Source organism: Aegilops tauschii, chromosome 6 (assembly GCF_002575655.3).
Source record: "Aegilops tauschii subsp. strangulata cultivar AL8/78 chromosome 6, Aet v6.0, whole genome shotgun sequence".
NCBI lineage: Eukaryota > Viridiplantae > Streptophyta > Magnoliopsida > Poales > Poaceae > Aegilops > Aegilops tauschii.
Window position 1 is genome coordinate 234,821,962 of NC_053040.3, and position 15,719 is coordinate 234,837,680.

The following is a 15,719-nucleotide window of genomic DNA, read 5'->3' on the forward strand; positions in this document are numbered from 1 at the left end:
TCTGCTGGTCCTAGACCCCGCGGAGCTGCGGGCCTGGCGGCACACAAGGAGGAGATCCACAGCGAGCTTCGCGGTGCGGCGACCACACACACGATTGCACTGTTGCACACATCACTAGGCATCGATGGTCCACTCGCACCTTGGTGGCGGCCCGCGGTTGCGCACACCACACACATGCCTGCACCACAACACAGAATGGTGCACCCATGCACACATACATCAAACATCACACACATGAGCACTTCCGCCGCCGCCGGGTGCGACCATTTGGGAGGAGCTTGGCGGCGTGCACGAGCTCAAGAGGCAGGATCTCGGGAGAAGACAACAACAACGGAGGGTCGTAGATCGTGCAAGGCTGGAGTTCGCGAGCAGCACAAGTCAACGGCCTTTCTCCCGAGAGCTGTGGCGTGCGGGAGAGTAGCTCGTGCATGGGCGTAGCGACGGGATGTCGGGTCGGCGAGTGGAGATCAAGGAAGGCCGGAGGCCAGGTGTCTAGCGAGGAGGACGTGACGTCGAGGTGCCATCGAGGCCGTGGGAGCACATGGCTTCTTCGACGCTGTCATGGCCGCAGAACAGGGCAGGTCCAAATCTGAGCTGTTCCTCTACGCCGCGCAGCTGCTGGGCTTCATCCCCAACCGAGCCAAATCGAGCGAGTAAGCCGGACTTACTCCTAGTCAGGGGCCGACACGCGCCTCCTCGCAATCAGCACCTGACAAGCGGGGCCCGCTGGTGAGTTTCCTTGTAAAAAAAAAGTTTAAACACGAGTCAGCTCGATTTGTTGCGGCCTGATCCGAGACGTGATACTTATCCGAAAAAAAAAACGTAAAGTGGTTACCCAGGCCCAATTGTGGTACCAAAGTGAACTCCGCGCTGGCCGTGAAAGAACACTCTGCCATCTTCCTCGCCGGACGGGATCCTCCCGCACCAGCCTTCACCGACGGGTCGCTGGCCGTGCTTTCGAGGCTGCCCCCATCGGAGACGCCCAGTATCTGAGCTAGCATGGATAGGATGCGGGATGCCTTGGAGCGGGCCAAGATGCTGGTCGGCATGGAGTTCGACGAGGAGTCCGCGCCGCCGCCGCCTGAGGAGCAGTCCTTCTTCGACGACATCAACCGGCACTGCACCCTCAACACCACCCAGGAAAGCCGCCGCCGCCGCCTCCTCCTCCTCCGTTCCCCATCTTTTACTTGCTACCTCTCGGACCCGAGGCATCTCCGCTCAGATCTTGCTGTGAGAGTCACCCGGGACTATCAGCCAAGCTAATGCTAACTACTCCCTCCGTTCCTAAATGCAACTCTTTGTAGAGATTTCACTGACAACATATGGATGTATCTAGATGCATTTTAGAGTATAGATTCACTCATTTTGCTCCGTATGTGGTCCATAGTGGAATCTCTCCAAAAACTTATATTCAGGAACGGAGGGAGTTGTTGCAGTCATTACCTTCTCGGGGATTGACCAGCAAGGATTGATGAGGATAGGTCGCGGTAGAACATCTCCATCAATGCGGCTACGCTGCTCATCAAATCTGGGTTACTGTTCTTGTTGTATATAGTGGTTGTACCACAGAACTAAATCCAAGACCTTTCGATTTTGTTTTTCTGTGTGCAGAGGTTGTATGGTTTTGCGATATGCTTGGCTGCCGGTTTGACTTGCACTTTCTTGGTGAGTTTACCTGCCTTATCAGCATTCTTATGCGCAGTTCCCCCCCTTTTTTTTCTGCACGTGTAACATCACGTGATTAATAGTATTTTTTTCTTCCTGAACGCTGTTATTTGTACCTATTCCGATGCTACACCCTTGCAGTATGTTCTTTAACCTTCGGGTTTAAGTCATCTTCTTACGCTTTATCAGGCTGTCTCCTTTTGGATCTCATATGGAGATAACATCGTGTATGATTAGGAGTTCTTGTTAGTATTCACGATGTTTTGCCAATTTGGCACACGGCATTAGCAGTAAATTTAAAATAAAAAGCATTTTGGAGAGCTGGTTTTTATTTTTCTAGAGCTCCTTGGATGTCATTAGTTCATGAATTCTTGCACGCACAAGCACACTCGAGTTCAAAAAAAAAGTTCAGATTTTTTGAATTTGTTCCGAATTTACAGTTCACGTGAGAGCAGGTGAACTCGGGAATCGGGATCATCCACGAGTTACCGATACATATGTTACAGTATATGTGGATTGCACTAGCCCTTTCCATCAGTTCGGACTTTTGCTTGCGTTGCCTAGTCCATGAAGCTTAACATGGTATCGGAGCTAAGGTCTTGAGTTCAAGTCCCGACTTTCGCAATTTATTAAAAATTGCTGATAGCCCCCCTTTGTGTCCACGTAGAGGCCTCTTGAGTCATACGTGAGTTTCGCGCGCCGTCTCTCTCTCTTTCGGTTGCACGTGTTGACTTGTCTTCCCCGTCACACGTGAGAGGGGGTGTTACCGTATATGTGGATTGCACCAGCCCTTTTCATCAGTTCAGACTTTTGGTTGCGTTGGCTAGTGCATGAAGCTTAACAATATAAAGCCTAACTATGGTGCCTTGTATATATTTCTGCACTAATATCATTGTTGTGTTCAATGAATTTCATGTGTCTTGCCCGGTGTTTTACTACTGGTAATTCTATTAACCATGAAAATAAAAAACAGCTAGACTAAACATTTTGTTAGAGTTTGTCAAATGTCTATAAAATCAGTCTGAACTGGTTGAATTATTTTCTTATGGCTCTAATTGGTAATTGTTTTTAAAGGGCTAATCCTGCAAATGAATAAAAATATGTTCTTATTGAAGGGTTACATCAGCTATAGTGTTACTTTTTTTTTGTAGGGAGCTACTTCTAATTTTCATTCACACAATGTATTTGACGGTCATGGTTCCTCTTTTTCTAAAGGGATAGTCCTTTTAGTTGTAGTCCTTCTAGGCTAGCATGGGTCATCGGGGCTGCATCCTGATCTTCTTTTTTACCTATGGAAGTTCTCCATCCCGATCTTCGTCTCTGTTCGGAACACAACAATCCATCGAAGTGGAAGAATCAACGCACACGGCACTCACTCACGCTCTTTTCACATCTTGATTCCCCAACTTCACCAGGAATGACCCCCTCCTCCAGTCTTTTGTCTAATGCTGCATCCCTTCCGACGTATGTCATCATCTTTCTAAGGCGCTTCTTTCCCACTATGACCAGAACTACTACTGCTCTTACCCTCAGCATATCTGTTGCCTCAGGAGGGATGGATGATCCATGGCCCATTGCCCACCTCGACCTCAGATTACCGGCCCGTCTCTTCTCGAGATGTACCAGGCCGCATTGATCTCTCGTCTTTACCTGGCACCACACGCACAGTTGGACAGAGTTATCGATGTTGATAGTGGAAACCGCGGCGACGCTCCTGGTTGTGACCTGTTGGTCTTGATCTCGACATGGGCGGTAGCTGTTGTTGTTCCATTTGGTGCCAAGAGCATGAGGCAAGCACAAAGGATCTAGAAACTGGGTTGTTGGAGTGAGGGTGTATAGGGCATCCATTTTCCGCTGGAGCAACAAAGAAGAAAATTGGAAGGTACTTTTTTCGGCCCATTCTCATGTGAAAGTTTCTTTATTTTGCTGCAATTTGCCGGTTGCTTTGATGCTCAATCGGAACTGTGACTCTAGGATTTATTTTCCAAAATTTGCACTTTTTTTCCTAATTTAATCTCTATTCTACTTCTACGTGGGACCAAGTTAACTCTGGTTGTTGGTTCGGCAGGCGGATCACTGGATTTTAGGTTAAGATGCAAAGAACGACTGGTTCACTAGGCGCTAGTGGCTAGGGACACGGGTGCAAGCGAAGTTTCTAGAGCCGAGCTTTGAGAGAACGTTCGTCGTTTGATTCAATGTATCCATGTCTTAAAACACAGGGATTCACGACAGTTTCTGCCGTTGGATGTAGCAGTATCAATGGCTAGCATTGAAACTTATTCCTGCACTATATAGAAGTATAAATGTCAGTCATTGCAATTGCTAGTATTTAGTCCAACTGTGTTATTTATTTGGCTTTTGTATCTGTCATTGCAGTCGATGATCGTTTTCTTCAATCCTGTGAAGTTTGGAGTTACATTCACGCTTGGCAATGCGATGGCACTCGGAAGGTCTGTTGCACTATTTGTAGTTCTTTTTGATAGAATATGTGTCTTCTCTCACTTTGTTTTGCTTTCGAGAATTGTCTATATCCCTTCATATTTAGTTTTTGATCCCGTACAAATAAGTTTTTTTCTTTTGCGGGTGAGTACAAATGAGTTAACCACATACTATGTTTTCTTGTTCTAAAACACTACTCCCTCTGTTCCAAAATAATTGATGTTCTAGGTTGTCGGTGCACTAAGATATGGGTGCCTTAGTATCCTGACTTGTGCACAGGCAGTTGTAGCTTTTTTCGTCGGCAACGCTTGCCGGAGGACTATTGCATACAAGACTCGAGATTCAATTCACAAGACCGTGAAGAACATCTCCCGACAGGTCATTGAGAAGTACTAAGTTAGTACTGACGGTCAAGACTCCAATTGCCGGCAAGCTCCACACCAGCAAGCCAAGATCCGACAAGCTCCTTGCCGGGAAGTTCTCCCTCCCGCTTTTCGGCCGCTCCACCTCATCGGTTAGTTGATGGCTTGTCAAGATTAGGTGTTGAGCGGGCAGGCGGCTTAGAGATGATCATCAGGTCATGTGTCAGCACGTTGCATAAAGGTTAACTTTATTGACACCCGTCTAGTGGACGTGTCAAGATGATAGGCTCGCCCGGACCGACGGCATAGAAGGAGAGACTCTTTTTTGCCAAGGATCGTTATCAGCTCACAGTGCATTAAATGCCCTTGTCCTAGTCCGGTGGGATTAGATTGGATAACATCGAAGCCACTATTCCATGCATGTAAATGACCATGTTGCCATTGTGGTGACCCCTTTTCGTCTATAAAAGAAGGCCCATGGCTACCTGGGCACGGGTCGACACTTTGCTCACTCTTACACAGTAGCTGCACCTTGCATGCCCCTTTCCGGCAAGTTGCGCTTGTTTGTAACTTGAGCCCCAAGTCAATCCATCAAAAGGCAGGAGGAGTAGGGATGTACGCCCCCACGGCGGCCCGAACCTAAGAAAACCCTTCATGTTAACCTCTGGATTTGCTCTCCGTGCTCGTCGATCTCCCCAGCCGAACTGCAAAGGGGCCTCGCTGGTTAGATTGTCGTACCCTAACATCTTTGGCGCGCCAGGCAGGGGGATCGCTTGTGCGGATCTACTCCAGCAGTTCTCGTGCAAGTTTCACCATCTTCTTCATCCATGGCGCCCAAGAAGAAGAGCGCGACGGTGGGTGCACCGTCTGCCTCTAAGCTGCCGACCCAGACACCTCCGGCGGACAGGGGCGGCGACGAGCACTCTCCCCGCCGTTCTGGAGGCAAGAGTCGTCACTCTGTCGGGAGTCAAGACCCGCGCATCGCTATGTGGAAAGGCGGCGCTGCGGCTCATAAGGTCGCTGTGGCTACGTCCAAGGATGACGCCACGAGATCCAAGACTGATGGAGCGGTGGGACGCACGCCGAGGCCATCACAAGATGGACACGAAGCGCTTCCCCGCAACGACGTCGACCCTGGTCGGCGTCTAGGAAAGAAGCATGTGCACCAATCCCATGGTGCGCATGGCCTGCCGCCACGTCGAACTGCTGGTGAGCATCGACCGCGGCAGCAGGACAGAGATGGAGCTCCTTCTGGCTTGCACAGAAGCCGAGGCACCTCTTAGTCCTTGCGCCCAGTCATGCCCACGTCGCTGGCGGAGGTGTTGGCGCAGGTGTAGCTATTGCTGAACTTTCCTCCGGCTCCGGAGAAGATGGATGAGTGGCGAGCCACCATCTAGAGCCTCGTGGGCTTCGCCAACAACGATGGGGTGCGGCCGGCGGGGCCCTCTTAATGGCAGCCAACGACGCCAGTACGAGGGGCTGATGGGCGAACCAGGGGTGGTGCACCAACGGTGCAGTCCCCTCCTCGGCAAGTATGGCAGAGCCAGCGGGTCGACGCCCGTGACGATATGTCAATGGCGTCGTCTGATCTGCCAGGCCGCCGGAATCGCCACCAAGATCAGCGCCAGGTCATCAACGATCGGTGCGCTGAGGATGCTCGAACTACCGCCGGGAAGCGCGCCGTCAGTCAGACGCGTGGGAAGGACCTGTTGTGAACGAGCCTGCACAGGGGTTCCCTGGGTGCGTACCCTACGATGTGGGTTGCCCAGCGTTTATCCGCGAGTTGCGGCAACTTCAGTAGCCCTCTTCCCAAAGTTTCAAGCCTGACTTGCCAGAGAAGTATGACGACAAGCTCAATCCGTCTGAGTTTCTTGGCATATTTATACCATCGCTGTGCAAGCTGCTGGTGGCAGAGACGACAAGATTCTCGCCAACTATTTTCCGTTGGCGCTCAAGCCCAACGTGAGATCTTGGCTGATGAACTTGCCGGAGGGCTCCATTTCTTCTTGGTCGGACATGTGTCATGAGTTCGTTGGGACCTACATCGGGGGCCATGAGCCTCCAGGGAAGCCCAGTGACCTCCACTTGATTCCACAGAAGGATGGTGAATCGCTTCGTAAGTACGTCCAGAGGTTTAGCCGTGTGCATCACAACATCCCCGATGTGCACCCCGCTGCTGTGATTGCTTCGTTCCACACGAATGTTCACAATCGCAGGATGTGGGCTGAGTTGAACATTGGGCAGTTGAAGACCGTCAACGACTTGTACGCCTTGGCGAACCAGTGTGCGCGTGCTGAGGAGGGGAGGAGACTTCCCGGGAAGAATGCCAGAGCCGAAGCTGATTCTGAGGACGACGACGTATCCAGCCCAAAGAAGACATGCCAAAAGCGCAACCGCAGGCGCAAAGGCAAGACTGTGATGGCCGTCAAGGGTTCTGGCTGACTCCAATGCCGCCAAGAAGTCGAAGACCGAGAGCTCCGGCAACAAGGTTGCTGGATACGCTGGTTGTCAGGAGGCTGCGGCAGGCGAGAAGACGGAGGGCTCCGGCAAGCAATACTGCAAGATCCACCGTACCAAGGGCCACGACGTCCAAGATTGCCGGCAAGTGGAACATCTTGCCGAAAAGCAAAAGCAAGAGTACGAGAAGCGTGACAAGGAGAAAGTCCAAGATTGCGCCGATGGGTTCGGCAACAAAAGCCGCGGTGGCCGTGGGGGTCGCCGCGCCAAGGGCCAACAGCAGAAGGAGAAGCCTGCTCGCGGCCACGAGAAGGAGGGCAAGGATGATGGTGATGACAACGATGAAGAATCTGAGGGTCAGGAATTCCAAAAGGCTGTGGAGGCCATGTGCGTTGATGGAGGTGCAGCTTTGCACTCCTCTCACCACCAGCTCAAGCAGTGGGCGCGTGAGATCAATGCGGCCGGACTAGCAGTAGAGGCGCAAAAACCGCTCAAGTGGTCCGACACGCCGATTGTTTTCGACACCGAGGACCACCCTGACCGGACCACCGTAGTCGGGTGTTTGCCTTTGTTTGTTTCTCCAACAATTCGCAACCTCAAGGTGACGAAAGTGTTGGTTGACGGTGGGGCCGCTTGAATGTGATCTCCCCCAATGTGATCAGGAGGCTGCAAATCCTTGATGGAGATCTCCGAGAAACGGGAACGTTTCAAGGGGTTAATCCGGGGAGGAGCCAGCCTACCGGAAAGATTACCTTGCCGGTCACTTTTGGCACCGGACCGAACTACAAGACCAAGAAGGTTGTTTTCGACGTCGTCAAGATACCATTGCCCTACAATGGGATTCTTGGTCGTTCGGCCCTGGCAAAGTTTATGGCAGTGTCACATTACGCCTATAATACTTTGAAAATGTCGGGTTCGATGAGCATCATCACCATCCACTCCGACAAGAAGGACGCAGTTATCTGCGCTGACAAGCTCTATCAAGAGGTAGTGACAGCATCTGCCGTCAAGGCACCTGCTCCTGCCGGCAAAGCTCCCGGGAAGGAAAGAAGAAGACCGGCAAGACCTCTAGCGAGGCCATCGAGTAGCACACCTTAGAGTGTAGCATGCCCGTTGAGGACGTACCAGAGAGCTCTACCGGCAAGAGCAAGAAGGCCAAAGCCTCAACACTTGCTACGAAGCAAGTCTCTACCAGGGTGGCATTGGCGGTACCTTTACCGTGAGTTGCAAATAGGAAAGCGCGCTCATCGCCTTCCTGCAGGGGAATATTGATGTGTTTGCATCACACGCATAAAAGTGCCGGGTGCTTCGGATAAGCCCATAGGCATAACTAGCCATTCATACAAGGCAAACTTGGTTTTGAAAGCGGTTTTCCATTCATCACCTTCTTGAATATGTATTTGGTAATAGCCACTTTTAAGATCAATTTTAGAGAAAATTGTGGCTCTGCTAAGCTCATCGAGCATATCATCAAGGCGAGGAATAGGATATCGATAACGAACGGTGATAGCATTGATGGGACGGCAATTGGAACACATGCGAAAACTACCATCTTTCTTAGGCACAAGAATAACCGGGACGGCACAAGGGCTTAAACTTTCACGTACATGTCCGTTGTCCATGAGTTGTTGCACTTGCCTTTGGATTTCTTTTGTCTCGTCTGAGTTGACACAGTACGGTGCCTTATTTGGTAGAGGTGTGCCGGGAATGAGGTCGATGCAGTGTTCGATGCCACGTAGTGGAGGTAGTCTCGGAGGGAGTTCGTCGGGAAAAACGTCCTGGAATTCCTGCAATAGAGAAGACAACACTAAAGGTAGATTGTGAGAGGTGTTAGTCCTTGCCGCTTCATCTTTGCACAATACGACATAGTGGGTGACACTAGATGGGTTCTCACACACTTCTCTCATCTCTCTTTTGGTGGCTAAGAGAACTAAGTTTTTCTTGTCGCTCATCGTGGAGGCACTCAATTTTGGCTTGTGGCGCTCACTCTCTTTTTGGTGGTTCACTCTCTCACTATTCTCTCCACGATGGGTGGTAGCTTGCTTGTCGGTGATCACTTGGCTTAGTGACATAGGTCGTAGCACGTACTCCTTTCCCTTCACCTTGAAGCTATAGTGATTGGTTCGCCCATTGTGAATGACGCCGCGGTCGAATTGCCAAGGTCGTCCAAGTAGGAGATGGCAAACGGACATGGGAACCACATCACACTCCAAGGTGTCTTCGTATGCTCCAATCTTGAAGGAGACTTGAGCGGTGTGCTCCGCTTGGATGGTGCCGGAGTTGCTAAGCCATTGGACCTTGTAAGGACGAGGATGCTTCATCTTGACCAATTGTAGCTTGGAACATAGCTCTTCACTTGCCAAATTGTGACAACTTCCTCCATCGATGATGACCTTTACGGAACGTCCGTTGATGCCCGCTTTGGTATGGAAGATGTGACAACGTTGGTCTTCCTCTTGTTGATGTTGAAGCGTCAAGACCTTGGAGACAACGAGAGCGGGGCTCGAATCATTGTCACAAAAGACTTGGTCATCTTCATCTTCATTCACTTGCCAGTGCATGGCCACATGCTCAAGGGCTTCCATTTCTTCTTCACTCATGGAGTCGTATGTGCCGTCGTCGTTGGCTATCATGGTGCGCCGATTGGTGCACTCGAATGTCTTGTGGCCTCGGCCTCCACATATGAAGCATTTGATGGAACTTGTCTTGACGGTCTCATCCGATGGAGTTGTAGATGATGAAGCTCTCGGCTTGAAGTTGCTTGTAGTAGGAGGACGACTTGAGGTTGTCGAAGTATTCTTGTAACTTGACTTGTCGCCGTTGCTTGGGGAAGCTTTGGTCGAGGTAGAAGGCGTCGTAGTCGTTGAAGCTTCATTATAGGAGCCGTAGGTCTTGGAAGCGTACTTGGCATACTTGTAATCATCTTGCACTTGTCGCTCCTCCTTGGTAGCTTGGTGCACTAGCTCGAGGAGGTTTGTGTACGGTTGGAAATCCGCGATCTTCTTGATAGGATGGTTGAGTCCATTCAAGAAACGTGCCATAGTTTGCTTCTCATCTTTCGTGACATTAGCTCGTATCATTGCGATCTCCATTTCCCTGTAGTACTCTTCAACGGACTTAGTGCCTTGCTTGAGGAGTTGCAATTTCTTCTATCCCAAGTGCACAACCTACAAAGCAAAAATGCAATGACTTCTATCCCAAGTGTGCTATATATGTATGATGTTCCGGTGATATGATCCAAGATGATCAAGTATGACAATCTTAATGTAGTATGATGCTGTGGTTCTTGCTTAAAAGCTCATTGCTTATCTTTCTCTTTTGCTTAAAAGCTTGTTGGCTCTTTCTCTTTTTAGCTCTTTCTTTGGACTTCTTTTGCACACTTGACGAACCAAGATAGCAATTGTGTATATGCGATGACAACCTTGTGACACAAGAGATGATACCAAGATACGGATACCAAGATGATGTGATATATGCAATGAGACGATGATCACTAATGTGCACAAGTAATGTTGCTGGCAATACTCAAATGGCTAGTTTCGATAGGAAAGTGACGCAAAATGGGCTATGGGGTTATCAATGTAATGGAAAGGAGTACACAAAGGTGTTGTCGAAGTTACCGTCCTTGCTTACGGTCGGGGTGTCAAAATTGTGAAGTGGCCGTTGTCGATGTCGAGTCCTTGGCGACGATGAGCGGTGCGATGTCGATGTCGAACCATTCCTAGTTAGCCGAAACACCCTAGGAAACGGAGAACCACAACTCAAATTCTCAAAACCAAAGTCAAATGGTGGTACGGTTGGATATGTCGAGGGGTTTGCGGAAGTGGAATGGTGGTGGTCGAAGTGGGTATGCAGGTGCGAAAATGGTGGCGGTGGAGAACTGCAGAAATGCAGTTTCGTCAGGGGAAGCCGGATGATCCGGGCGCGTCCGGATGATCCGGGCAGGTCAACTGCTCGCGGGTGAGGCTCGGGATAAACTCGAAATCATGGGGAAAATCGAAAATTTCGGGGATTTTGGGTGGATTTCGTGGTGGGGATGGTGGGGAAAGGGTAGATCCACTTGCAACACAACGAATCCACGGATCAAATCCAACAAAACTTCATCAAACCAACAAATCACAAAAAACTTTGGGGCTATTTTTGTGGGGATTTTTGAAATTGGGACAAAATCAGCAAAATTAGGCTAGAAAACGAGGGGTAGGGACTCCAAATTCGTGATCAACCTTGGTTCATGATACCAAGATGATGTAGGGTGGAACCCTATGGGCCGATCTTTCACGATTTGGAGGGGGATTCCCGAAGAACATGACGAACACACAAGGGGAAACACGAGGGGAAACGAGAGGAAACATTCAAATCAACGAGAAACGATCACACATGTGCTAGATCCATGAACACAAAGGGAGACACATGATTCAAATCCAACGAAGGAGGGATACAAGTAGCTAGTTCTTCTCCACTAGGGTGATACGGACATTGCGACGTCTAGAATATTATCAAGTGCGGCTGCTACTAAACTCGAACCAACTAAGGTGAGCGAGAAGAGTCTATTTGAGGATGCTGGCACAACTATAAGTTGTCCAAATATATTGCACACTGGCAGAGATGGCAAGAAACGTTTGCTATGCGGTCCAGGTATTCGTGCTGCGAAGATGGATGCACGTCAAGCTGGTTATTTGGACAACAAATTGATGCATAGACGTGCTTGTACATGCACACACACAAGGAAATATAAGAGTTGGTTTGATAAATAAAAGGAAGTCAGATCCTTTCCAAGAAATATATGCTCATCACGGCAACCAACTTGAGATTATGGAGGAACCCATACGTGGCAAGGTGCAACCCAACTTTCGTACACCTCCCCGATGGATTAAAATTGGGACGATGGAGCTGCACGTTGGGTCCTAATAGCATGGAGAATAGTCATATATTTTTTGAGTCCCTTTACCTTACGTACGCATGTGTCCTTTTAAAAATAGGAAGTATATCTTCTTGTTAGCTAGTAATTTTCCTTGTGCTAATTACGTGCCATATAAATCGTGATGGCAAGTTGTACTAGTTACGTAGTTAGGAGTCTGGTGGTGTGGGCCTTAGGCCGTGAGTTGGTTATATAAAAGTAGATGGCGTCCATGTAACGGGGGGAGATCAGTTTTGTATTGGGAGTTATGAAGTATACAGAAAAACGTCCGAGTCAAGGGCGACCATATCGTGTGTATTATCTGTGATTTTCCCATCGAGGAAATTACTAGCGACGGAGGGTTGATCATCACATCGACGCCTACGTGCTGATCCGAGGGGATCATTATTTTTGTTCGTGTATATTCGTACACGGGTGAATCTTATTATTGGAGGTTGAGGGACCAGGTGGAAGAACAGTTGATCAAGCATCGCCGTGAAAGATCGGGGCATCTACACGCACGATTTAGCATCTCGCTAGTCCGTGCCTCATCATAGGGGATCTTCTCCGTGAGGAGGTCTTGAATCCACTAGGGGATCTTCGTGAGGAGGGCTTGAATCCACTTGGGGGATCTTCTCCTAGATGGAGGACTTGGCCTCCAAGGGAGTAGGTATCAAGTGGATGAGCTAAGCTCTGTCTCTCATATGAGCTAAACCAATGCTAACCCTAGAAAAGTGGAGGTGGAGTCGTATATATAGGCTAGGGGGACGAAAGGGTACATGGGCCTTGGCCCAACTCATGCACGCAGGCAGGGTCCGGATGATCTGGGCGGCCGTCCGGATCGTCCGATGTGTCGCAGCCGTCGAGGGGGGGGGGTCTGGATGACCGGGAGATGGTCCTGACGTTCGGGTGGTTCCGGATGATCCGGGAGTCGGTCCGGATCGTCCGGTTTCGCAAGGAGGCTTGCTGTGGTCTTCGTGTGCTGTAGCCGGATCATCCGGGCCGGGGTCCGGATCGTCCGGGCTGGAGCCGGATCGTCCGGACAACGGTCCGAATCATCCGGGCATCTCCTGTCTTGCCCTTTGTCTTCTCCGTCTTCACGTTCGCCTTCCTCCCTCGGTCGGACTTGCTCCTTAGCTTCTTCATGGCGAACTCCTCGGTACCTGCAAAGTGTCTCCAGTTGAGGTAGTAGCCATGTCTCATGTGTTTCAAAGAGGAATTGCGAGAGGAGAGATGTCACCTCGGTTTCGAGAGCTCTTGCACGTGCACGTGTCATAGGTCCACTTGGCGCTTGGTGAGTGGGGATAACCTTGGGATGCTCCGCATCAACATGCCTTTTAGCTTTCGTGGCACTCTCTTGTCATAGAGGACGCCAGAAGCTTGGCGTCACTTCATTCATTCGGCTTTGATTCGATGGCTCACATCTTCATCAATATCACCATCCTTTTGCAGCATTGACCCCAGATATCGAAGGTGCCCTTTTGAGGTAGCACCTGTCCACCAAGGCTAACCTCCTTGTGCCTAGTAGTACTGAAACTGCACCCATGTACTTAGTTTCAGTTCTACTAAGATTGAAACCTTTTGATTCCAAAGTTTGTCTCCACAGCTCAACTTTCTATTAACCCTGTCCGACTACCTTCGACTAGCACCACATCGTTTGCAAAGACACCACAGGATATTTCTTTGTATATCCCCTGTGACCTTATCCATAACCAAAGCAAAAAGATAAGGGCTCAAAGCTGACCCTTGGTGCAGTCCTATTTTAATCGGAAAGTCCTCCGTGTCGCCGTCAGTGTAGTAGAGCTCTCATTCTTCTTAAGCGGTGCTCAATGACTCTCTCCCATAGCTTTAGTATGGCTCATCAGCTTAATTCCATGGTAATTAGTACAACTTTGAATATCCCCATTATTCTTGAAAATTGGTACTAATATACTCCGTCTCCATTCTTGGGGCATCTTGTTTGCCTGAAGAATGAGGTTGAAAAGCGTAGTTAGCCATACTATCGCTGTCTCCGAGGCCTCTCCACACCTCAATGGGGATACAATCAAGGCCCTTCGTCTTGCCTCCTTTCATCCTTTGTAAAGCCTCCCTGACCTCAGACTCCTGGATTTATCGCACAAAAGGCATGTTGGTATCATTGTGTCGTCCAGCTCAATGGTAGTGCTCTCATTCTCTCCATTGAACAACTTGTGGAAGTACTCTCACCATCTATGCTTGATCTCCTCGTCCTTCACAAGAGCAATGCAAAATTCCTCAAGAATGAAACAAGCACAGAAATATAAAGGAGAGAGGAAACAGAATCGGATTGCTGATGAAGACACAAGAGTTTTTTTTTACAAAAGTTCAAGTTGTTGGCAACAACTCTACGTCTTGATTAGATAGGCTAAATACAGTGCTCCGAAGTCACACAAGACTTCCATCTTATTTACCTTGAGCTAAGTTCCTCCGAATTCACCCAATACTCGCGGTAGATCTCGCGGTGATCTCCTAACCATTACAAACTCGATTGCGGCAAATCCACACGTTGGATGCACACAGGTCGACGTCTAACCATCTAGAGGACGCCAATTCCTCAAGAGTAACAAGCAGGATTGCTCAATCACAGCAACTGTGTTTGCCCTGATTTTCTTCACTTAGGATTTGTCATGAAATCGGAGGAAGGGAAAACTTGCTGCAGACAGGGCGGGATGATGCTCAAGAATCCAGCTCAAACTAGAGGGGGTAGAGGGCTATTCATAGCATGGGCTGAGAACTAGTCGTTGGTCGGCCGAGCTAACCATCTTGCGGGCCATGAAAGAAACTGCAACGGTTACAATTTAAACTGGCAGCTACCCTAAAAAAAGAACTGGCCTCGCGTGCAGTTGTTCTCTCTAAAGAACTTAGGGCGACTCCAAGAACTAACTTCACTAACTCAATGAAGAAGCTAATCCTAGTGAAACTGAAGAAGTACGTTCCCGAGTCCTCACCCACGCCGATTCTTCAAACATATTCAACTTAGTCATTGAAGCTAGCAGATTCATCTGGAAAGAAATCTCAAAGGCGTATATCCAACCCCTCTTGCCTCGGTATCCAACCCCTCTTAATAGTACGGTTTGCTCTATGACTCAAATGAAGAAATAGAAACAGAAAGCTCACTACGCCTTTAGGGTCTGACATCCTTCAGTTAAACCATTGCTTCAGTGACTACTCATCTGTGTATACTCAACAAACACACGACTCCCTTATTCGTTTGTTATACATCACCAAAACTCACCAGGGAACAGTGGGGCACTAGATGCACTTACACCCTCAGTGGCATTTTCTGAAAGAAGAAGAAACCCACCCACCGCTTGGAGGTTGTGCCTCGAATGCAGGGGGCAGACTTTGTGAGGCTAGCCACCCAAGCACACGCTCAGTTTTCACTTCTACATCTGGATGCAAAAATCAGAAGTTCCATTTATCGTTCATAGCAGACTTACAAGGATCATCTGAAGAACCAAGATTTGTAACTCAACTAGATCAACCATGCAAAACACCCTCAGAAACTTCTAATCACTATGTTCTCCCCCTTTGGCATCAACGATAACCAAAAGTTGAGGACATAGGCACTAATCGTCCCTGGCACTGCGTGGTGAAGAAGTTGATGGAGGCGCTGCAGCCTGCAGGTGAAGCCTTCGTAGCAGTTGAGGCGGTCAGAGCTGCTTGGCGACGGTCTTTAGAATGTGACGGATAAGTCGCAGTTTCTTCATCAGCATGTCTGGTTCTTGAAGCATTTTATACTAGTTGAATCTGATACCCTTGGCGTGACACAGTATCGATGGAAGAGGCTATTCAGTACTAGTTGTAAGTTTTCTTCAGTCCTAGTGCTTCAAGTTATTCAGTAGTGCAATATTTCTTTAGAAGAACCCATGAGCGCTTCA

At 49.1% G+C, this 15,719-nt stretch overlaps 1 protein-coding gene across 1 annotated transcript in view; it reads left to right on the forward strand.

Annotated features, from left to right (window-relative positions):
- The first annotated feature begins 826 nt into the window (after positions 1-826).
- LOC109755371 (uncharacterized) overlaps positions 827-15,719 on the forward strand; it is a 28,177-nt gene continuing 13,284 nt past the window's right edge. Inside the window, exons 1-3 of the mRNA XM_073501347.1 lie at positions 827-1,137; positions 1,609-1,665; positions 4,042-4,115. Coding sequence (XP_073357448.1) covers positions 1,000-1,137; positions 1,609-1,665; positions 4,042-4,115 — 269 coding nt within the window. The 5' untranslated portion in view covers positions 827-999. The remainder of the gene's footprint in view (positions 1,138-1,608; positions 1,666-4,041; positions 4,116-15,719) is intronic.